The sequence below is a fragment of the Channa argus genome, chromosome 17, assembly GCF_033026475.1.
Source record: "Channa argus isolate prfri chromosome 17, Channa argus male v1.0, whole genome shotgun sequence".
NCBI lineage: Eukaryota > Metazoa > Chordata > Actinopteri > Anabantiformes > Channidae > Channa > Channa argus.
Window position 1 is genome coordinate 11,314,117 of NC_090213.1, and position 25,091 is coordinate 11,339,207.

General features: G+C 38.7%; 1 protein-coding gene across 9 annotated transcripts; it reads left to right on the forward strand.

The window, feature by feature from the left end:
• ppp1r13bb (protein phosphatase 1, regulatory subunit 13Bb) lies at positions 1 to 23,420 on the forward strand. Of its 9 annotated transcripts, none has more exons than XM_067482942.1 (19): positions 1 to 386; positions 637 to 806; positions 7,071 to 7,218; positions 8,908 to 9,027; positions 9,942 to 10,012; positions 14,036 to 14,137; positions 15,324 to 15,498; positions 15,861 to 16,060; positions 16,854 to 17,018; positions 17,225 to 17,417; positions 17,997 to 18,119; positions 19,999 to 20,132; positions 20,334 to 20,787; positions 21,046 to 21,827; positions 21,921 to 22,058; positions 22,152 to 22,285; positions 22,411 to 22,577; positions 22,709 to 22,908; positions 23,010 to 23,420. In XM_067482942.1, the coding sequence occupies exons 2-19, from the start codon at positions 798 to 800 to the stop codon at positions 23,049 to 23,051; spliced, it is 3,357 nt and encodes a 1,118-aa protein (XP_067339043.1). In that variant the 5' UTR covers positions 1 to 386; positions 637 to 797; the 3' UTR covers positions 23,052 to 23,420. The 9 variants fall into 9 exon arrangements, with proteins under 9 accessions (XP_067339043.1, XP_067339046.1, XP_067339044.1 ...); XM_067482945.1 differs by having other exon boundaries at positions 16,854 to 16,994; XM_067482943.1 differs by lacking the exon at positions 17,997 to 18,119.
• Positions 23,421 to 25,091: the final 1,671 nt, after the last annotated feature.

Below are 25,091 nucleotides of genomic sequence, written 5' to 3' on the forward strand. Positions count from 1 at the left end.
CCCGCCTCCCCCCGTCAACAACTTGATACAGCGATTTGTATTTTCGCAGCTAGCGTCGATGCGCTAGTCTGTTAACGGCGATTCACTGCGTTCCTAGAAAAGACCAGCTAGTCGACCAGGATGGACATGTAATTATTGTTGTTGACTTGAAACATACACACCATCGATAGTTCGTACCGATGTGCTGCCAATGTACGCTGAAGGACCAACGAGAGCGGAGAGATCGCCTCATTTAGCCGCTTCCGAAACCAGCTAACCCAGCTAACACCTCACTAGTAGAGATAACGCTAGCTGGCTGGATCACAGCTGGTTTAGTTAGCTACGTGCCTTAAACAGTAACGTGGCTGAGATATTCTCGCTGAAAAAATGACTTGTCTCTGACATTGGTGAGTATTATTATGAGCTTTACTTAGTAGTATTAAGACAGTACATGTCATTTGTTTTGACACGCCTTAGCGTTACTCTGTGAGCTAACTGACGAGCTTCATTGGCTTGTTGGCAGCAGCTGCATAGAGCCACGCCTGGGCCATTTAAATTTACGCCTCACAACATTTGGTGTTATTTTATGAAACAACGGCAAATACCATAAAATGTTCCGTCTTATTTTTTATTTTTTTTCAATGATTTGGTTTACAGAAAGGACTGAGGCCCAGTTGGTTGTCACGTTGGAGAAACCAGAGCCCGTTACTGTCAAGTTGGGTCTTGGTTGACTACAGTGTTGCCACTGAAGACAAGCGGGTGATCTTAAAGTCAGCTTGTCCATGCGCCTCTGGTTTTGATCTATTAGAGCTGCCAGTATGATGCCGGTAAGTGCACACAGCCCCTGTCCCTCTTACATAAAAAAGAACAAGTCTCTTATTCACTTTTTCAACATGAGTACTTTCAACTGTTGATTGAACTGCTCGTTTTAGTAAAAAAATAAACTTGTTACATCTGCTTCTATCTTGTCTTTTAAAGAGCTATCTGTCGTTTGCACAAGGTACAACTTAGCTTTTAATTATCATGTGCGATAATGATGTGGTTCCCTCTCATGGAAATAACCAGGTGTACATGGAGGGCACGGTTTGGTTTTTCTGAATGTCTGTGTAACACGTTGTTGGTTAAAGCAGCAATGATATCTGTCCATTTTGCCTTTTCCACGTCCAGCACCAAACTACTTTCAAGTAAGATCAGTTAAAAGGAAAACAGAATAAAGATTATCTGCTATGGCTTTATGTCACAGTATCTCTGTTGCATAATGAGTATAGCTGCAGGACTTGGATTTTTTATGTTGACAGTCACAGTGACTGAAACACAAATGTAAATAGTGCTTGTCACAACTTGATGAACAGGGATTTTGTAGTATCTAGAGTCTACATGCTTTTAGCAGATGAATACATTTTTTTTTCTCACAAGAATGAACATGTAGTCCATGCATGCATGCATGCATGCATGCATGCGCAGCTTTGAACACATCAAATTGCCTTACTATATGCCTAAATAGGACAGGTTAACTTTACACTCTTTGCTCTCTCTACAGTAATAATGACTTTGTGATGAGTAATACTAAAAGACATCTTGGTTATGTTTAAAGCTGTAGGTTCAAAAGGCTTGAAGTGCTTGTTCAATCAAGGACTATTTTTAATCTTTAGTTTTTCTTGGTTATTGTAGATAACTTGAATGGCAACTCTACTGTAGTAGTGCTTTGTTATGACATCTTTTGTGAACTGAGTACTGAGAATACAGCAATGGATTGTGGGAATATAATGATTGCAACCTGTTTGGCCTTCAGGGATGGGACTGTGGACTTATATCCGGTATAAGTTTACAGTAACTTCAGTAGAGTAGGGTGTCATCATATATGGAAGTGATTCAACTATTTTGTGTAAGAATATTCAGTTTGTCATGAAAATAGCCTCACAAGCAGAATTTCATAATTACTTGTAAGTTATCAGGAGTACAGAGTAACGCCATATTTACTGCTACCATTGACTTTATAGAAATGACTGGGACGTTAGCCTTGGTAGATGATTGTACCCTCTGGCATCAACAGGCTATCAGAATCAAAAGAGCCAGCCGAGCAGAGAGGCAGCTCTGCACTCGGTTCTCGCGTGACTCCAATAGCCAATGAGACCTTGGCAGATCTAGGTCTGTGTGACTGCGTCGCCTAATGCTCTGTTGTTAAGGGGAACTTTTGAGCTGAGTAGATTGTCAAGTGGCATTAATCTCACACATTGGAGCTGCGCAGAGCATGACTTACAGGAAAAGTAAGCATTGCATCTTATCATGGCTTTCCAATTTTGAGATATACTTGCTTAAAATGGTATCAGTCAAGCCACCAAAGTTCTGTGGCATTTTTGTTAAAAAGTAAAATGTAATACATTTAATGCATGTATATTTTACTGATAATCCAAGAAAAACATTGTAGATACTAAGTCTATTATTGATTTATTTAACCTACCCCACCGGTTTAAACTTCTTTGTCTTTTTTTTGTTGTTGTTTCGTTTTTGGTCACACACATAATTAGATTTTCTTTATGGCTTCCTCTAATGCACATTAGTAGGCTTTCGTTCAAAGAAACATATTTTTTTAATCATCTTATTAAATCATGTGTGAATTTCCTATTGCTCATCAATCATTTCCGATTGCTCTATAGTTTTACAAGGCTTTGCAGGAAACAAGCAGAGATTTTATACAAAATAGTAAATCAATAGTAAAATGTATAGAGGTGAGTAAATCTTCACTATAAATCAAAAAGCCACTGAAGTTATAGGTTGGATAGTCAATAGCAACACAAATGTCTCAAATTTCTGAGCAGTCTTTGAAATGTCAGCTTTGGATCCAGGACATCTTGTGTTCATTGATTGAATTCATAGCTAAAAGAAAAATGTTCATACTTAAATATGTTGCTCATTTTGTGCATCTACAATAGAACAACAGCATTCCTAATTTAACTGAAGATGATTAAGTTTGAGTCATCGTTTGTCATGATGCCATGTCGTCATCTTTCCTCTTCATGGTTCACTGCCATTTTTATGCAAATGGACAGTGTTAAAATATTAGAGGTGCATGAAATGTCTTGATTCTTCAACACATTTTGTCAATCAAGAAGCTTAAAGACAACCTGCTTATGCTTCATTGAATGGCAGCTTTGTATGTAGCTTTGAATTGGTTATTTGTGTGTTTATGTCTAATTAAATGTTTAATTTAAAGTCGTGCCTACTAGTAGCCATAGTCTGCTTGTTTATGTAATCACTAAATACATTTTGTATAAAATTATTTAATTGTTCTGTTTTTTTTTTTTGCCAGTGTAAGCATTTGGGTTTAGGCATATTTGTTTATTTATTTGTATTTATTTTATTAGTTTTCAATCTCTCGTATTTAAGTCTGTACTTGAAAAAAGTTCAGTTAAGGACTTCGCTTCCAGAAAACACTACTTTGCTCGACCTGTTTTCTTCATGGTGGCAAACCTTTTAAAGCAAATAAGTGACAGAGTTGGTGGGAGAAAATGATTGAAATGACTCAAACAAGCATCCCTCTCTGAAGTTAAATGATAAATGCCCCATCTCCAGCTGATGCCCACTGTAGCGTTTTGCATCAGGAAAGAAGGATGCTGTATTTTTGTAGTCCTTTATTGCAAACATCTAGTGTACAAAGGATTTATTCTTGACACTAAATGATAGTAACCTAACTTCCTGCCAGTAATGTGTGTGGCAGCCAGCGGCTCAAATCAGGGACACTTTTCCAATAGATGGACTTGCCCTTACTCACCCACCACCCTGTGACTCTCTCCCTCTTGCTGTTTGTTTCTCTCTATCTTGCTTCCACCCCCCTCCCACCCTGAAATGCACATACAGCTAGTGTTTCTCCCTCCCAAGTCTCCTCTGCAGCACTTTTCTGTTGCACGCACTGCTGTCGGCTTCCGAGGTTTGCTCAGGGATGGCATAACAATTAAGTCTCATGCCTGCAAACGCGGCATTGCTACTATGAAGAGGTTTGTGACTATAATGTTGCGTGGCCTTGTTAGCCTCTCCAAGGAAAACCCCATTTGGGCAAAAGAGCACCACCGACCACCGAAGAAGGAGATCAGGAGGAAGCGGAGAGCAGTCAAGAGAGCCAAGAACATGGGCAGACGCAACTTAGTGAGGGCGGTTGGTATTTCTCCTGTAGTCAGTGAGCTGGGTCACTAGTATTTGATTTTTTTTGTTGTTGTTGTTTTTTTGCTTATTTTTTTGCTGAGGCTGTATTTAAAAGTGTATTTGCATAATTCAGTGATTTCCTTTGATGTCCAGATATAGTTGGCAATATCCTGTATAGGCCCTCTGTGATCATTTTTAATTATCATTTGTACCTCATCATGTTCTAAAGGACAGTTAGTATGTAGGCCTGTGTTCAAAATGTATTTTGTTGTTACAGTATACATTACATTATCTTACCTGTGTTATTTATTACGTAAAATACTGTTCCAGACTAATTTTATGTAGCCTATGATTTCCTCCAGAACAAATTCACATGGTTGCGTTATATGCAGTGAAACTGATGTTGACCTCACTTTTTATATTCATGTCTTATGTTGTATCTTATGCAGCCGGTAGAACTCCAGTATCCTTTCAATATATTAGTAACATGTGGACATCACTTTTCAGCTTTTAATGTTCAGGCAGATCAGGTTTCAAACATTTTGTACATGGAAGCAACTTGAGTTCATACATGGATGATTTGTGAAGGATAACCATAGCATAGCTCTAGACTAATTTCATCAGCACAATTTCCAAATCTATTAAAATATGAGCTTTTGGAAAAGAAGAATAAGCTGATTGAAGTCCCAGAGGCCCCAGGACAAGTAATCATGTTCTTTTAGTTGGGGTGCTGCAGTAAATGTCACTGAATCACACAGTTTCATTACAAAGTCTGAGTGACTTTATCTTGGAGAAACTGGAGTAATAATCTGTAGGTAGCTTAGTGACTAAAGGTAGATTGCACATGGCTGTAGCAAACACTGATAATTATTGTCACACTAAAGATGCACCCTGTGGCCACAATGAGAAAGTAGAGAGTTATGCACTTTACTGATTTGCTTTAAAGTTTCTACCAAATAAATGCACAAAATATTTATTTTATATTCATATATTGTTAATAGAGCATCATAATTAATTGTCAAAAACATGTCTCAATGGATTACATTGCTTTATACTGAAATCGTTTCTTGGCTGAAAGACGGAGCTGAAAGCCTGTTGTAGTTTGTAATAATCTCATTTGTTAATCTGTAATCTGTAATTTGTTAATCTAACATTTACATTTCTACTGTTAACCGATAGTCAACTTGCATAGGATGATCTTAGACTTTTCAAACACAGCATTTCTGCCACACGTCTGTTTTTCTCTAGTGACAAAACAGGACAAAAAGTGAAGCCTGTCACACAAAATAGTAGGGCACACATCACCTTAATCAATGAAAATCTTCCTGCCACTGCAGGAGGAAAACTTCTCAAGTAGATGTGTCAATTAACTGCAAAAAAAGCCTTTACTCTTATTAGTATTTTTGCTGTGTCTGGGTATAAGCGAAATTACACGGAAAATAGAAAAAAAAAATAGATTTTTTTCCCAGCTTAATTGGTTTCTTATCAATTATTAATAATTTCCGGTAGATTCCTTTATTCACACTGAAGACACCAGCTGTGGTGCCTCATGGACAAGTCCAAAGGTCACATGCTGTACATGTCAGAGCTACATTGTCTCATCATCTCAACTCAGATATCTGTGACTAAACGATTTAATGATAGAATGTTATATTAAAGCCCTTAAGAAATTTTTTTACAGGAGATGAATAATAATGACATTTCTATGATAAACACTGCTATTAGTCAGTAGTGTTTAGGATGAGAAACCCAGCTTTTCTTTTTTTTTTTAAATTTGATCGAGGAAGGTTTAAACAAGAAGTAGATGGTCATGCCCTTTGTGTTTTCTCTACCAGACTGAGTAAAAACACTGAGGAATGTCACTGCCTCCAGGCAGGTATGTGTGATGTAGAATTTATGATAGATTTGCAGCTTCCTAATAATTGCTCACAGCTATCTAATCTTGAAGGTTATTTGTCGAGCAAGGACTGTGGAGTTTTTACAGCTTTTACTGTTAGACAGAGAGATGCCTGTACTGGCTTGTTTTGCATCACTTTGTATGTTCAGTGTTATGACAGGCGCTAATCATACTTAAGAGAAATGTGGCAGGCACAGGCATAGTCCACCAGCAGCAATAATTAACAGATGAAGCGAGTGAAAAGAAACGTGTAGCATCAACTCCCTGATCTTTGTAGATTATATTTGTTTCATCTATTTATTTTTCGATTTTTATACAGATGACTATAACGGTGACGTCTATGTGTTATATGTAAGCATGCAGGTTACACCGAGAGCTGTTGTAGGTTTTTCTGCAGTACTTCTATGATAGATGTGGCGCATGTTGTGCTTGGCAAACTAAAATTGTATAGTCATCTAGGGCTGAACATTTCAGGAAATGTTAGCACCACTGAATCAACATGTTAGCTTCTTAAAACTTTTTTCATCCACAGATGAGGTGAGGGCAGATCTCATGCATGTGAATTCTGTGGAAACGCTTTTCAACAAAACATTTTAATTGCAGATTTTGGAAATTGAAATGTGCTTTCTCTTGAATTGTGATAAGGATTTGAAAATAATTAATCATTAATCTCTTACTCTTGTCAAGAATTTTTGGCGACTTTTTGCCTTTGTTGCTTCTTCAAACTAGTCACTTTGCTTGATGCACTACTCCGCACAACACATTGGCAATATTTAGGTGTCTAAGCTGGCTCCTCTGTGAGCCTCTGTGACCTGTAGTTGCCCATAACACCCTTCTCTACGTAGACATTTACAAGCAACTTTGGGAAAGCATAATACTGTCATCACTATTTCTGTCTGTATGATCTGCTAATGTGTTTGGATGTTCTCTATTTAATTTTATTTATATAAACATAAATATTTGTAGCTGTTTCTTGGCTATGCATTTACTCACTGTCAATTAGATCACAATTTTTGACTTATTTATTTTTTTACTTTTTTAATTCCTCTTTTAGATGATTTTGACAGTGTACCTCAGCGATGGCGAACAGGCTGTTACTGAGGTGCCAATCACCCCTGAGACGACATGCCGTGATGTTGTTGAGTTCTGCAAAGAGCCCGGGGAGAGCGGCTGCCACCTGGCTGAGGTCTGGAGAGGCAATGGTAAGAATTTATTGAAACTGTTTGTATGAGCCAACCAGGGTTTCTTCTCTTTTTGTTTATGTGTGTATTGTAAAGTTAATTAGATTAAGAAGTACATGCGTGCTGATGATGTCATTAATGATGTCCTATGGTTTTGATGTTGATGCATCAAAGCCATATGATGCCATTTGATGATGCATTTTAGTTTGCTTTGTAGTTTATCTTTTAAGTATGTTAACCAGTTGTCAAGGAAACGATGCATAGCAATGTCTGTTACAAGGGAGGCAGTTCAGCTCTGCTGTTGAAAGGAACAGATGTGGACTACAAGAGAGACAGTAACTGGAGCAAAGGAACTGACTATAGAGCGGACCACAATAAGGTAGAAGTGAAATGTTCAGCGTGTAGCTGTGGAGGCAAACGGTTTCTTTATGTGTTCTGTGGACTTAGAAATCTCTCTGAGAAACTTGTTAGGAATTGATTTGTGAACATGTTTGTGAAATCACCATTCGTAAACGTGTACTCTAGAATTACTCCGTTATTGGCTAAGTTGAGAAACATGGATTTAAATGAATGTTCAGTGTTCATCCATACAACTATCTCTGGAGTAGATAATTGTTGGACCACCAGATACGAGTAAGATCACCTCTACACTGTTACTAATTGTTAGTTTCAAAGCCTGATTATCTGCTGTAGTGAATGAAATTGTCCAAAATTCAGAATGACTCTTTTTCTTATGGGAAGCAGACGTCAGTGCCCTTCCTTCTTAAAAGATACAAGATGATCCATAGATTTGAAGTAATGTGAAACTCCATTGTGACTGTGAATGAAAGTGCTCAATCATTTTTATGAAATGGTAACATTTAGTTTTACTCATTGACATATACATGAGTGGAGAAAAATCTAAGTTAAAATACACAGTTCATAATCTTCACTTCCTCAAAACAAATTGACCTGTAATAATAAAAATGCAGCTTCCCATCCCATCAGCTGCTGTTAAACTAGAATAAACTATTTAGAGCACAGATTTGTACGTCGGAAAAGGCTTAGATGTTGGTACAGTCCACAGCACTGTCACAACAAAATCTACTTGGTCCAACCATTTTCTCCCATCCCCATCATCATGCTGACACACTCGGTGTTATCAGCGTTTTTTGCTGAGGGGCCACTCCCCTGTTGAAAACAACATCCCAGCCAAAGGCTTTATTAACTCATGTTATGCAATCGTGTTTGGCTGGTGCCTGACAATGTAGCTGTCTGCCCCCGAAACCTCGTAAAACCTCTGTCTTTGTCTGTTGGTCTGTCTGTGGCTACAGAGTGCTGTCCTCCTAAAAAACATACAATTTTCCAGCACACACATTTTATCCATTACCCTCAGTAGTAGAATGTTGTTTTAATTTTAATCATCATCAAAAATTTCTTTGGCTAACCGAAAAAGAGATGATAGTATAAACCATCTAAGATAAATGTTCTATACTTAATTTTTTCATTTGGTAATATTGGCATCAACATTTGCGCACAATGCCAATTCTACCAATGTGTTGGCATAGACCTGCAGAAAGACACGTGTATATGCATTAGTTAACTTTACATAGGCAGCAGTTTGATGGCCACTTCTAGTTCTTTGTATCGTTTAGTCACTGGCATACAGTATTTCTATTTAAATTAATAATCGATTTATTATCCTTTTTCCTAACTTTTCTGTGTCGGCAGAACGAGCGATTCCTTTCGAGCACATGATGTACGAGCATCTGCAAAAATGGGGGCCTCGGAAACAAGAGGTCAAGTTCTTCCTCCGCCATGAAGATTCACCAACTGAGAGCAGTGATCAAGGTGGGTACTGTCCTGTCGTCTTCTGTCTAGGGGATTTTCTATTAGCCGTGTCCTCTCTTCCTGAATCAGTCTGGAGGGTGGAGTTGGGAATTTTCAGGGAATTCCTCACACCTTTTCTGGCTGACTTCTCAGCCCTGGAAACTGTGGTCTTTTGATGTTTCCCTTTCTCTCTTTATTGTGGTTTGTGTGGTCTTTAGGTGTGTTTGTTTCCTTGCTTTCGAAGCTTGCAGAAAGTGAACCATTCTGTAACAGATTGTAACAGTACCATACTCTGTGTAATCACTTGGCATTAAGTGTTTTAAAGGCTGCGTGGGATAAAAGAATTTAATGGATACTTGATGGTGCATGCTAAAGGAATTACTCTATTTCTCCATTTCTCTCTTTTGGGAATAGTATAGTCACAAAAAATGCCACTTGAGCTTAACATTAAGGATCAGAGATGCACTAGGACACATTAATGCTCTATAAATATGTTGATGTTTGTACACAGTATGTGTAGACGAATTACACAAAGCTTATAAACTGTCTGTGATTGGATCCTGATCTTATATTTGATAAAAAAATAAATATAGAACTTGAACGTGTTTTTTTTTTTTCCAGCAAATTTGCTTTAAGTATATCTGGAGTCTTTTTTTCCTAATAATGTAGCAGACGTTTCCAATCTGTCTTGCTGTAAAGCTTCATTTATTCTCATCTTTCTATCAAACCAGTCAAAAAAAAAGTTTGAGTTAGTCCCACTATCTTAAATCCTTAAATCATGTGCAGTCATGTCATAAATTTTTAAACTATTCCTGACAATGGTGGTTGTCTCTGAATTGCCACTTGTGTATGCATGCTCCTGCGTGCACACTTCTGTGTATTGCCCTGCATGTTTCTGTCCTGTCTTTGTAATAAAAACAGTTTATTTGTTGCAGGAAGTCAACAGTCTCAGGATCAGACGAGTCGCAGGAGTGGAAACACCGGAGAGAAACACAGTGAGAATGGGGTGAGACTTAATTAGAATGATGTAAATACAGGTTTGATAGGTGTGTATGGAAATGTAATCTTAGACCTTTGTGTTTGACAAAAATTATAGAAACATGGTCCTCTAGCTAGCATTAGCTGTTTTGTTTTTTTTTTGTTCATGGGTCTAGTTGTGATGGCAAAACCTGGCAAAATGGGTGGTCTTTTAAGAACAGAACTTCTTGTATGTTCCATCATGGAATCATGGAGTGATCTAAGTATTTTGTACAAATGAACACATCAATTTAAACAAAAGGAAATGCTTTTCATTTAGTTTATTAATACAAAAAAAGTGGTTGCTTATATTTGTACTTTATAGGGAGTTGTTTTTCTATTGAGTTAGCATCAGGTTACGGTCCAATGTTGGACAATAACCTCAAAAAGCCTGGTGTTGCAGAGTTATTCCACTTCCAGACGCTGTCCATGCTTCCCTGCCAGGTATATCCATTGTTGTGGATGTTCACCTCTTTAGCCATAGGATGTGTGTTAGAAGATGTAGATGGCTCTGATAAGAGCAGCCTCTGGCTTGGCACCCTTTCTCTCTCCATCCATCTGTCCCAGATTTCACAGTAGAAGAGTAGCGGTCAAGGAATCGTAGATAATTCAGCCTTAAGAAAGATAGAAACCAGCACAGCAGGGGTTGGAGGGCTTGGGTTTTTTTGGTTTGGGTTTTTAGTTTTGTTTTCAACAAAGATTATGGGAGTGTAGCACAAGAACAGCCAGAAGCCTTTCTTTTTATTGTCCTTTAAAATATCCAACTTTTAACTTTGTGTTGAGTACATTTTATGAACCTTAATTTCATGAATCATAACAAGAAAAAAATCATGTGATATCAACACCAATTTTTTACTCATATAGGAAAACATTTTCAGCTGTATGACTGGCTCCTCATAACCTCACAAGTGCCGAGGCTGATTTGTGCCCAAGCTTCTTGCTAGTATCTGATTTAGAGGATTATATCGGTCAGCCTCATAGATGATATAAGGGTTCCTAAGAGGATCATTTCCCAGGCTTTTCCATCGGCTGGTGCCAAAACCCCCAGGGGCTTTTTCTCCACCAAACAGAGCTGATCATCCTCTGAGAGGGACATGGCCTCATAAAGAGCAGACAAGCCTTAAGGGGGAACGTTACAAAGATCACATGCATTTAGATTTTTGTCTTAAACATCACAGTTTTAGCTTCTGCAATTAATCATAACTTATTAGCTGTATTCAAACATTTCATTTCAAGAGCTGAAATGATTACCAAGCTAACACTATCTATCTATCTATCTATCTATCTATCTATCTATCTATCTATATATCTATATATATATATATATATATATATATATATATATATATATATATATATATATATATATATATATATATATATATATATATATATATAATTTTATTGATTTCTTAAGAAAAATCCCAAGCATTTTCTATATGTACATATGTATATAATTTTAAATGTGGGGATTTTTCATTGGATGTTGACAAAATATGATAGTTAATTAGCTTTTGCTTGCAGCTCAAAAAAAAAAATTTGTTACCTTTTTTTTTTTTTTTTTTTGGAAACCTATGATGACGAAAGAATAATTATGTCAATAATAATCTCCATCTTTTATAGGCATTTTATGTTATAGTTTGTAACTTTTTAAAAATATTGTCTTTAGTAGAAATGCTATTGTAAAAAGATGTGAAAGGCTCCCATTCATTCAGGCTCACAGAGCAGGACTGGGAGCAGTGCAGAGAAATTTCATTTATGGTTACAAGTTTTGCAGCATTCTTTTTGATTATGAACAATTCGGCTGTGCAAGGAGCCAGAGGGCTGGACTGAGAGTGGACTTATTTTAAGTTTTAAGCTAGGCCTAGATTACTCTAAGTTGCATATTGTAACTTTAACATAACACAAACTCAAACTGATAAAATATTAATTTCCATGTTGTTATACCTTCTATACTGCTTAGTAATATCTTCATGCTGCAGCAGTAGTCTACATATCTCACTTTGTTTTGAAAAGAAACATTGACATTTCCAGCACGGTCTCCTCTCTTTGAACACACTTCCTTAAGGCAAAGTCTAGAAGCCCTTCAGTCTTTCAGTAGTTGTTGTAGTGTGGACTGTTTTCACTGCTGTTTTATTAAAGACTTTGCCACTCTGTTGACTGAAGAATCTGCTTTTAGGAAAGTAAGAGTTCTGTAGAATGATGGACGGGGGGTGCATTGATGGATTGCCAGTTTTCCTTTGCTCTGTGTGCTCTTTAACAACACATGGGTGCTCATTTCTCATTCAGTAACATTTTGTCTAAACCGTCTCTGGAGGTGAAACGTCATTTCATTTCATTTCATTTCATTTTTAAAGCAAGTTTGCCAAACAGTCACTTTTCCAGTTAAAATAATGTATGGGTTTTTAACTCTTTTTTTTTTTCACTTCTTTTTTTCTAATAGTAAACAGACTTTTTTTTAGGTTTTGCGCTGTTACAATGCACTAGCAGTAAAATTAAAATTGGTCTTTAGAAATTATAATAGCTTTGTTAAACCTCTGGAGTTCGGGTTAACATTTTGCTGATCCTCTAGTATGCATTCAATTTTGTCTTTGATTAGCACATTTTAAGCAGTCCTTACCCACATGCATGATGTGCTTTTCCAGCACAAACTCTGCAGTCTCAGCAGCAATATAAATTGCCAGTAATTCAAAATACATGAAAACGTTCATTTATAGACTCAGAATTATGATTAACAAAGAATTTAACAGACTTAACAAATAATCACTCATATAGACTCTAAATAATGCAAAACCAGGAGTAAAATCTAAGAAAATGAAATTAAAATGACTGTCCCCATCTATTCATACACACTAATACAGAAAATAGGAAAAACTCCGTGCCAGTGCTTTCAATTGTTTTTCTGCCTATGTTGTGTGTATGTGATCAAAGTTATGTAACAGTAAATAAAGATGCTTTTCCTCCAGTAGGATTAACAGTTTTCTTACATTACCAACCCAAACAGTTTATTGTCAAAATACTATACGCCCTTACAGCCCTACTTATTATATTAAAAGAAATTCCGATAATGATCTGTTCAGCTTTTGGAAATTTCTCTTTGCCATGATATGGCTTTTTTCTGTTAGTGTACAACAACCTGCATTACACTTTTCAATTTCATTAGTGGTCAAAAAGTTGACATGTTATCATAAAGAAAATCTTGTTTGTGTCAGCAAAGAGAATACATCACAGCTTTCTTCTAATGAACTAAACTTATGTGCACTTGATTTAAGCTGTATTTAGAATGAAACAGAAGGAAAGACAAGAGGATACATGATCACATTATATATGCTGTGACCAAATGTATGTTTAGTTTTTACCATAACAAATTTTCTTGTAATTACACTTTACTACTGCCTTCACTGTTACTGCTCAATATACTGAGGTACTATGTGATATGAGACCACATGTACAAACACCAAATGAGACATTGCCATCAGAACCTCGATCCCCCTGCTCACTAACCGAATCTTGATGCAATTATAATGTTCCATTATCTTCATATTTGAAACCCTGTTGTGGAGGAATGACAGTCAGATTCTCTCTGCTGTTGCGTCGACCTCTGGTTGGCCCTCTGGCTGCCAAGATCCGACATCTTTTGAAATAATTTCTGCAACCGTGTTTTGTTTTTTGCATAGATTGTTTCTTCTTAATTTTTTATTCTTATGCAACAGTTTTAACTTATGTAACGGTTTACGCCAGATGTTTTTCTGCTCTTAAGTCCTTGCATCTTAGTCTTAAAAAGTACTATTATAGCAAAGTTTACATATATAGCATAGTGCAAAAAAAATACATTTAAGGGAATACACTGTTCTGTATCAAACACCATTGATTGGCCTTATTTTGATTGGCCTTATTTTGTTTTTGTTAATGAGGATTTCTAATTAAACTCTTGAAACCAGGCAATGTAGTCGCTGTTCAGATTTTAGAGATTTAAATTTGTTGACCTGTCTCGACCTGTTCTCATGTGTAGGTGGGGAATCAACGTGTTGAGCTCACACTGTCAGAGCTTCAGGAGATGGCCAATCGGCAGCAGCAGCAAATTGAGGCTCAGCAGCAGATGCTTGTTGCAAAGGTAACAACTTGTCTTTACAGTTTTACTTTACTGTAAATCATTTCCCTGAATAATATTTTAGCCTTTCATTCAATGTATTTTGATAAGCAACACAGCATGCTGCAGTAATGTGACACTAGTGGCCGACAGTTGTCTTGCTGACGAACCCTGGTTTGGCGTGCCGCATGCTGCCAGCTCTTACTACTTCCACTGCTAAAGTTGGTAAATTTTAAGAGTAGAAATTTTTTTTAGTAAGTCACTCATGTCCTAAACCTAAATGATTTGTTCTTGTGCTGTAATCTGAGTATGCAGGATTTTCGCCTTTTGACATGTCATTGTGTCAATTGAGGGAATCGGAGTCAAAAATTCATGCATTACACTCATGCAGAGAATCCCACATTGACCTGAAAGAGGGGAAAATGGTTATGTAAGAAATGAGATGGGACACAGTATGAGTCACAGTGCTGGGATTGTCCAGTCTGTCAGAGTTTATATTTCTCATTTATACATATAGTCAGTAGAGCAACACATATACAGACACTGCTGTGTTTCCTAAGCACATCATCTGTTTGGTATATAGGTGATACTGCCTATCTCTGATAAATTACATCTATACAGTGCTTATAAAAATAGGGTTTGTTTTTTTTGGAGGGATTAAGGGTTTGGTGGCAAGCCTCCACATAAGCAATCTGCTGTGTCGATATAACACACTAACACAGTCTGACCACTGTGCTGATCGGTCATGCAAGAAGAAGTCCTCTGCAGACCCGCTGATAGAAACAATTTATTGTTTTTGTTCTGCCTGAAAAGTGGGCTCAATTGAAGCCCTGCAGTTATTTGGAAACCTTTGCTCGTCATTTCCTATTTTAGGACCTTAACTGGAGCAGTTCTCAGTTGGGTAGACAGAGTAAGTCATCTGACCCCATCAGATAGTCTTGACACAGCACAGCATTTTGTTTAGTTAATACCATAAAAAGATTTAAACTAGTTTTATGATATGTGCACTACAGAAATATTTTGTAAGGTATGGGGTGGTGCCTTGGTGGTTTTATATTCATGCTTGTGTTGTTAGATTTGACCCATGAATTTGCGTGCTTGGGGCCTATAGAATTATAACCAGCATTATGTGTTTTTAGTTTTTTCTTCCAAACTTACAAAAAGTCTTTGTTCCTTGTATTTAACTCGTATAAAATCTCATTCTCTGAAGGAGCAACGTTTACGTTACCTGAAGCAGCAGGAGCGACGTCAGCAGCAAACAGTTTCAGAGGCCGAAAAGCTGCAGAGGCTCAAAGAACGTGTGGACAGTCAGGAGGCAAAGCTAAAGAAGATTCGGGCAATGAGAGGCCAGGTGGACTACAGCAAGGTCATAAATGGCAACCTGTGTATGTATACTGACAATTTCATATCTTCGCTCATATCCTTTTGTGTGTGAATAGTCTCTTAAAAAGAGCTATTCTCATGGTCTTATAATATTTAATATATATAATAATTAATATAATATTTCAGTATCTAATATATTTGAACCAGTATAAGAAGTTAGCTCATGTGGAGCTATTTCACTGCCTGTCCCAGACTGTCAGTATTGAAATAATTAAGCACCAACTTTATATTTTAACTTTTGGAAGGTTTGACTTTTGTTTTTATAATTCAGGGTTTATTAGGAATAGAAAAATATTTTATCAGCACAAGTTGTGAACAAAACAATTTTAAGCTAGTAAGCCTTTATTTTTTTTTTTATACCTAGCGGCAGAGATTGAGCAAGTTAGCAGCTTGTTCCAAGAGAAGCAGGCAGAGTTACAGGCAGCTGTACTGAGGGTGGAGCAGCTTAGCCTCCAGCTGGAGGACCTGCGAAGAGGAAAGCTCAACGGCATACAGACAGCACTGGGAGGCCAAGTAACCGGTGCTGCAGCCTTAGAGCTGCGTAAACTCTACCAGGAGCTTCAGGTACTGCGCATCAAAAATTATGTTAAAAAAAGTGTTGTCAAGATACCAAGATTATTGTTCCAATACTAGATTACATATTACAGATTCTGAAGGGGAAAACCTAAAACATGAAGAAGAGTAATGCCGGAACATAGAAATCAACAAAGTAAATACAGTATATTAGCCTGATAGAAACCTAGAAGATGCACACAGTAGAGCACAGACTTTTACCAAGGAGGTGTTTTTAAGTGATTTGTAATCAGTTTGTGTTGATTCACTAGTGCAGTGTGGAGGCTAAGCCTGGGTTTATGAAGTGTAATTTCTAAATATTATTTTTATGCTTAGGAACACCTGATTTAAAATAATGCTTCATTTTGCTTTATGCGTCTGCTTTTTCATCAAACTGTGTATGATCAGGAAGAGCTCCTCTACTTGCAACCATGTCTCTCATTCACCACGAGAGCTGCCTTTCTGCAGTGAGTGTACACACCCACTATCCCTGCAGAAAGGCAGTAGAAACAAAACACTACTGACACACACTGCTCTGCTACCACACTTTAACATAGCTCAGGAAAAACGACTCTGATTAAAACACTTTTATTCCCCAAGTACGATTCTTTAAAAAATGTGGTTTAGTATATTATTTTAATAGCAGCGTATCAAGATATTTTTCTAGTATTACTGTGGCACAGTACAGTAGCAACATCTAGTGAAGGTTTTTATAGGTTGTACAATGTTTGCTTTGCACCTGTCTACAGTGATTGCAGTGCCTGTTTGGGTGAATGTGTATTGCATCCTCATTCGTTGTTCTCAGATTCGAAACAAACTGAACCAGGAGCAAAACAGCAAGCTGCAGCAACAGAAGGAACTTCTGAACAAGCGCAACATGGAAGTGACACTCATGGACAAGCGCATCAGCGAGCTACGGGAACGCCTCTACAAGAAAAAAACTGAGGCACGTCAAAAAGAGAATCTTCTTGTAAGACTAGAAGCACTCAAAACTAAGCTTGTTTTGGTTGAAATACTTCTCACAAAACTCCTTGTCTCCCTAAAATGTCAGTTATGATACTGATTCTGAAAACTGTAAAACCTATTTAAAGCATAGTGGAGAAATGGACTCCTTAAATCCAAGTTACCAAACAATTGTCTTCTGTATATTTCTGTACATGCTGACTTTTATTACAGCTAAATAGAGCAAATGGACCTCCCTCTCCTCAGCCCGCTTCTGGGACCCTGGGCCGTGTTGCAGCTGTTGGACCATACATCCAAGTCCCTGTACCAGGCCGACAGGAAGGAGGCTACACTATGCCACCTGATCCATTGAAGCCCCAGACTTTGGGTGTCAATAATCAAGCCAACCATGGCCGTACCAAGTCAGGTTGGTTGAGAGCAATAAATGCATTGGTCCCCTCCCACACACACACACAAACACACGCAATTACTCCTAGAAACTTTAAAATACAGAAACTGAAGCTGAACTGTTGTAGTAATTACCCAGGTGTTAATTATCTTAGGCATAACCTTTTAATGTAATATTGGAGAGAATTTTCTTGAAAACTCGAACATGCAGAATTAGACATAGCAGAAAAAAAGCAGATGTCATAATAGATCTTAGATTCAGCTACAGAGCAGGTTGGGCACCTATAGTCCCAGAGGAACAAGCCTTAAACCACCATGCATTTAACACATCATGCACGAAAACCTTGTGACTTAAAGTCTCTCATGGGCTTGAACTTTTATCTGTTTTCTTCCTACTTGATTTGTCAGTGAATTCTCTGCATGAATCAGAGCAGATATCAGCAGTTTTTTTTCCTTTCTCTCTAACCTCACTCTCTTTCTGTGTTGTGTAAACTGTGATTTCCTCCTGTTTCTCTCTTCCTCTCATGTGTTTATGCTGTCCTGTCTTATAATGTTTTTCAACGTGGGTGTGGGGTTGGGGGAAACTCTTCTGGGGCAGACGGTGTGCGAAAGCCTCCTGGCCCTTGGAAGGTGTCTGATTTAGACATCGTTGTGGACCCGGTACCCTCGTCCTTTCCAGAATCACACCCTGGAGCCTCTGCTGGCTCTGACGGCACGTCCCGTGAGTGCACAGTGCTGCATAAGCAGAACGATGGCACTTTCTGAACCTGTTCTCTTGATTGTAGCACAGGATCCTCAGTATGCACTGCAGTTTATCTTATCATAGTTAAATGTAAACTAATAGCTTAAGTCTTGAATTGGCTGGATATTTAAAAAAAATCTACATCTTTGCAATCATGCAATGATACCTCTACACTGTAATCGCCTGCCTTTTTGTGTATTCCACAAAATTGATGAGTTGATGATCTTAATGAGTTTGTCTACTAGACAAAAATAAAGCTTGGATGCACAGCTGTGGAGGAGATGAGCATCTGTGCCTGGTGAAATTGTATAATTGCTGACTGATGGTATTATCCTTGTTTGGCATCATTAAGCTCTCCTCCCAGTTTTTCTCAACTGGAGTGAGTACATGTTGACAATTTGTTTCCTCTACTGATTGGCTAGTGATGTGAAAGTCGTGGGGTGCCATCTCAAAGCTCTTTGCTGAAATGTGCTGAAGTTCACATTCTTAATCATAGTTGACATCAGCCCCCATATGAGGAACAGGTCACTGACGAAGCACTGCTGATCCTGTGTGTGTGTTTGTACATTTCTGAGATGGTTCAGTGATTTAAGTGCCTCATTAATTTACATAAGTAATACAGTCCAAAATATCTGGGCCTTGATAAATTTCCCAGCCTGTCTAACCTTAACCTTCATGCCACATCCTCACAACAACCAAGCTGTGAGAGAATCTCTTTCTTGGTGAACACTTTACATGCACAAGGAATTTAACTTGTTCATGTTGAAATGTTTATCACTCCTGTTAATCTGTGAAGACACAGTCTTTATTTCATTATTTATCTCTGACATTTCCTTCATTCAAAGACATCTTAAAGAAAATATATATGGCTTTTTAAACTGATTTAACAAGTCCCCAAACTAATGTAGACCCAAATGTATGTCCACTATTAAAAGGTTTCATAATTATTGTGCTGTAATTGGCTTTAAAAGATCTTGGGTATGTAATGAGCCAGTCATCTGACTGTTCCATTAAAATGGAACAAAAAAACAAAATATCTGGGCTGATCAGTCTGAGATACTTATTAAGTATCAAATGCCTGCTTGAACAAGTGAGTATCAAGTTTGGATTTAAAAGTATGGAGCTCAGATATAATACGAATAACTGGAGGCAAAGAGTTCCACAGCTTAGGGGCAATAACAGCACAATTGTCTTGTTTTTTTTATTGTTTTTTTTTTAATAGTTCTCAGGTTAGTTTTCAAGACAGTGTATTGAATGGTCTTCTGAATTTTAGTTTAGTTACATGTACCAAACATAACTCAATCAAAATGCCACATGTCTTAATACAATTACAGAGAAGCAAAACACTACTGCGCATGCACATTCATGATCAGTGCTGTCCAGTAAAGGCTCAGGATTTTTGTCCTATTGACCAATAGCTCCTCCTTACAGTCTACAATGTTTTTGATTCCTGGTTTAAGAGGAAATTTGGAAAACTTGCAAAATTATTTCTGCCAAGAAATAAAGAAGTGCCACATGGACCTTAAACAGGGCATGGAAACTTGAGAAGGATCCACAATTTTCTTTTTAATAATCATTTTGAATATTATTTTTAAGTACTGCAGGAAAAGTACACAGGCAACCTATTTTCAAGCATTTCTGCTTATAAAAATGAGAGATGCTGAAATCACATTAACAAAAAGGCAACAAGTACATCTGAACATCCCCAAGGTGTTTCTGGTTAATAGGATAGGTTTCTCAAAATCCTGAACCTGAGGCTTATCCTTCACTTAGTACCTTGTTTACTAGATATGGTGTTTGTATTTATTTATTTATTTATTTTTGCGACACACTTAACTCTGTCCTCTTTGCAACCTAGCTAATGACACTGGTTGGCCTACCTTAAGCAAGACCAGCACAACACTAAAGCCTCCTGAGAGAAAAGACTCAGGGACTGATACCCAGGGCAAAAGCCCTCCCTCAGGCTCACCTGTCACTCCAACTGCAGACAAGGTTTGTCTTTCTTCTTATTTCTCTAACATATACAGAGAGTTCCTTTGTTTTTCTAGCTGGTATTCCATGATGTTATGTTGCATCCGTAAGAAAGTGTTAAATTTGAAGTTAAATGTAAACCTAAGGGAAGAGTTTTAGATTCTCTGTACAAGACGCTATTTTTAATGGTGGATGTTTGTATGATCTATTGCTTCTTTACAGGTGCTAGACTCCAAAGTGGCTGTGTCTTCCCCTGCCATTTCCAAGCCACAGCCACCTCCCTATGGTTCCCACCTTACCTCTGCTAACTCAGCCAGCTCTTTGGAGCGCCGCAAGGATGCACCTCCTCCTCCTCGCCCACTCCCAAACCCACCAGCTCCTGCTTGGCCCCGTGTCCCCCCCTCCACAGGCTCCTCCTCTCAACAAATCCAACAACGTATCTCAGTACCGCCAAGCCCCACCTTCCAGCCTAATACACCGATTTTCCCTCCTGGGCTGAGCGAGCGACTGGATACCCCGCCAGCTGTGGCGGTGCGCCCATTCTTCCCAGACAGAGGATCACGTCCTCAGTCGCCCCGTAAAGGACCACCTACAGTGAACTCCAGCTCCATCTATCACATGTACCTCCAGCAGGCAGCGCCAAAGAGCCAACCACTTAAGCCTGCCCTCAAAGCAGGTGAGAGCTGTGTTGGAAGAAATTTTCCTGTTGATTGAACAATTTTGCTGTTTTTATTTATCTTGACCCCATGTGTCAAAGTATTCCTTGTTAGCCTGGATTTTCCATACCACAAAAAGTAATAAATTAATTTGGTATGTTAGTTCAGATTATGGGAACTTGAAAAAAGCAATTGTGACTTTTATAAAATTAGATATCTGGTAATGACAGATAATTAGAGCCATTACATATAATTCCACCCTCTCTCCTTGTCTCTAGTATATGGGAAGCCTGTTCTTCTCTCTAGCTCAACACCCCCTTCGCCTCTGCCATACACCCAGACGGGAGGAGCCTTCCCATTGCTCCAAGGCCAGCCCAGTGGGGAGGACACTTTGGACGGAGAATTTGATGATCGTGATTGTTTCCAGCACCTGGAGCCATCAGCACCTCCTCCAAGCGTGGAGAATATCCCACGACCACTCAGTCCTACTAAGCTCACGCCCATGGTACACTCCCCACTCCGCTACCAAAGTGACGCCGATCTTGAGGTGCTCCGTAAAAAGCTGGCCAATGCTCCCAGACCCCTCAAGAAGCGTAGCTCCATAACAGAACCAGAAGGCCCCAGTGGACCCAACATCCAGAAACTGCTCTACCAGAGGTTCAACACTTTAGCAGGAAGCATAGAGGGAAATGGAGTCAGTGGGTCAGGAGGTGTCAGCGGTGCAGGTAATGGAACACCTTTTTATCAGCCAGCTAATCCTCCTGGATATCTAGCAGGTGACTCTGTGGCTGACACGGACAATGGGAACTTCCCCTCTGAGGCATCACTACCACCACCAGGGGCAGAGGGGCTGGATTCTGAGGCTGCACTTCCATCTACTGACGCAAATGACAATGAGCCACTGCCCTTGCCACCAGAAGCGATGGGAGACCCTGCTGAACAGGCAGAATCCGAGGACGACAACAACAACAATGTTGGAACCTCTGAAGCGTTGCTATCCAGACCTGTGCCAGAGGTCTCCACTCCAGAAGAGAGTGGCACAGTGGTCTCACAACCAGTGGTGAGAGACACATGTACACTGACTTATTATTATATATGAAGACTTACACTTTGCAAAAACTGTGTCTTACATTTCCACTCTTTGTCATTCCAGGAGAAGCGCACAAACCTAAAGAAGCCAAACTCTGAGCGTACTGGTCATGGCTTTAGAGTGAAGTTCAACCCTCTGGCCCTTCTGTTGGATGCTTCATTGGAGGGAGAGTTTGATCTTGTCCAGAGGATCATCTATGAGGTACATACATACATACATATCATAACTGTTTCTGCCTAGGTTACATATGTGTATGTCCATGTAGGATAAGTGCATTTGGGCATTTTTGTTCAGGTGGAGAATCCTAGCACTCCCAACGATGAAGGCATCACCCCCCTGCACAATGCAGTGTGTGCCGGGCATCACCACATAGTCAAGTTCTTGCTGGATTTTGGTGTGAACGTCAATGCTGCAGACAGCGATGGATGGTAAGTTCAAGCTGGGCAACACAGGAAAGCTTGATGATCACACGTGTTGCACAAATTTTGCTCAGTTGGATTTTACATGAGGTTTACATGATTACATGTTTTTCTATTTGTGTTTGCTTGATAAGGACTCCACTTCACTGTGCCGCTTCCTGTAACAGTGTTCATCTGTGCAAAGTATTGGTTGAGTCAGGAGCAGCCATCTTTGCCAGCACAATTAGTGATGTGGAGACTGCTGCAGATAAGTGTGAAGAAATGGAGGAGGGTTATATTCAGTGTTCCCAGTTTCTATATGGTGAGAACCAACTTACTAATCCTTCCTAGTTCACTTTCAGATTAAAATGTTGTTTTTATTCCTCCAAGTCTGACAGTATTTGTCCAGGATGTGCTCAATATGAACTGTATATTTTGAACACTTTCTTGCAGGTGTTCAGGAGAAATTGGGTGTCATGAACAAGGGGACAGTGTATGCGCTGTGGAATTATGAAGCTCAGAGCCCGGATGAGCTGTCGTTCAGCGAAGGGGATGCCATTACCATTCTGCGACGCCAGGACGACAATGAAACCGAGTGGTGGTGGGCACGACTTGAAGACAACGAGGGCTATGTGCCCCGGAATCTGCTTGGGGTAATAACAAAATACACCATATGTTGCATTTGTCCAGTTTATATCAACATGAGGTGGTTAGATTAGTCATTGTAAAATGTTTGTGTGTGTGTGTTTTGTAGCTCTATCCTAGGATCAAGCCACGTCAGCGCTCCTTGGCGTAGTGATGCACCCCACTGACCTCTGTCGAACAGTTGAACTAGTGACAAAACCAACATTAGAGAACAAAGGAGCCTGGTGCACTGTCCCCCCCACCCCCATGGCCATATTCTCCCCCAGCCTTGTGCTTCTCACTAAATCCTCTTCTCAGAAGCAGTGGGCACTGAACTCTGATGCACACACAGTATATACATCTTCGTACAAACACGTCAAAACACAAAAGTTCCAAATGAAAAAAAGCTTAAACCAATTCATCCTGGTTTCACCTTCAACTTATTGCTCTGTCAATGTCCTAACTTGATTTTTATTCCGATGCACTGTCAGCTCTGTATCAGACATTAACTTGATGAATAAAACCCCAACCCTTGACTCAGTGTTTCTTGCAGTGTTCACACTTCTTTAGCCATCTCCATCCTCTTGATGAGGTCTATGGTGAGACTGTTAACTTGACTTGGAATATTCTCTTGAAGAGTGAGACATTGCTAATTTTTGATTTCTGTTTTTTGCTTTGTAATACCAATTTGATTCCCTTGCATGAAAAGAAACTAATGTAGAAAAATGTCCTCCGTGTTTAATTTTAATGTAGTCTAATATCCAAAGTTAATAGATTTGACTATTTTAAGTCAATAACTCCCTAAGACCTTTGAGAAATGAGGACTGAGATAATCAGCTGATTTGGTGCTGGTGGTAATGATCAACACCTGCCTGTTGATATAAAGTGTTTATATTCTTGTGGTGCAGAAATTTGATTTTGTATGAGAAAATAGCAAATGTTTTGAATCCTCAGTATTAACTACACAAACTAGTCAAAATGAATTTAGTGTATTAAGTCAAAAGATACATACAGTATGCGTAAATTCATTTGTTTAATCTGGATTCGACTATTTTGGATGTGTGGCAACATTAATGTGAGTTTTTAGTAAGGAATTGAATGACTTTTGTAATAGGGTGTATTGAGATGTATCAAACTCAATGGGAACACTGTCTGAGCAGTCAAAGGTTTTACGGTAAGGGGGGGGCATAAATCAGATTTTTAAAATGAGCAGGTTGTTTGCCCATTTCCAAAAGATATTGTCATGAAAAGGATATTTTGATTTACCAAATGAGGCCAAATACACTCAGAAGCTGTCTGTACAAAGAAAAGGTTATTGTTTGAGGATTATTGCTTGAGAATATATCTGATCTTATTATTTATTCTGCGCAGCAGCAGATCATTAATTCACATGTTGATTTGGCACAGTTTTTACGCTGGATGCAATTCCTGATCTTTCCCAAATTTCTGAGTTGGGGACAGGCTGTTGGGATTCAGCGTCTTGCCACTTCAACTTATTTTCGGCAAGGACGAGGCACGAACCTTCAACCCTATGGTCGTTGGGTGGCCACTCTACCGGCTGAGCCACCTTTTCACAGTTTAAACAGCAATTATTTCAAAGTTTGCAATGAATAGGCAGGCAAGCATCATTTCCGCAGAGACAAAAATATAGTTTTGGTTGGTATTGACATGTCAGTTCTGCTTTGCTCTTTTATGATTCATAACAGACATTTAAGTCAAATCTCACTTGCACGCAGATCAGCTCAAAGCAGTAAACGAGATTTCTAAAATTGATAGTATTTATTGGACCATCTTAGGAACTTTGTTTACCACACTAGTTTTAAAAATCTTTTTTTTTTAGCTGCTCAGTAAGTTTCTGGTCATCATATAATGCAGCTTCTTTTTTGCGGCTTTGATAAATCTCACTTGAAACTTAATCTCAGGACCAACATGGTGCTGTTAGCACTTATTCACCACTTAACTCGTGATCACATTTCTATTTTTATTCTCAACAAACATCATTCATTTGAGCAATGAACCAAACAGAAACAGTTCAACTGTTTAAATTTCTAAAATAAAAGTATTAGTCATGGGCATAAATTATTCTTCATATTCAGGCTTTAAATTTGCTTCTGACAATCCTGTGTGCCCCATTCTCATCCTGCAGCTCCCTCATTTCTGGAATGCACCAATTCAATAATACTAATACATGTATCATCTGTCACTGGAAATC

Excerpts from the sequence above, each read along its gene's own strand:
- ppp1r13bb (XM_067482937.1), top strand. The coding sequence starts at position 3,967 with ATGAAGAGGTTTGTGACTATAATGTTGCGTGGCCTTGTTAGCCTCTCC. Across the intron at positions 10,013-14,035 it reads AGAAACACAGTGAGAATGGG|GTGGGGAATCAACGTGTTGA; the intron begins GTGAGACTTAAT and ends TCTCATGTGTAG. Across the intron at positions 20,788-21,045 it reads TAAGCCTGCCCTCAAAGCAG|TATATGGGAAGCCTGTTCTT; the intron begins GTGAGAGCTGTG and ends CCTTGTCTCTAG.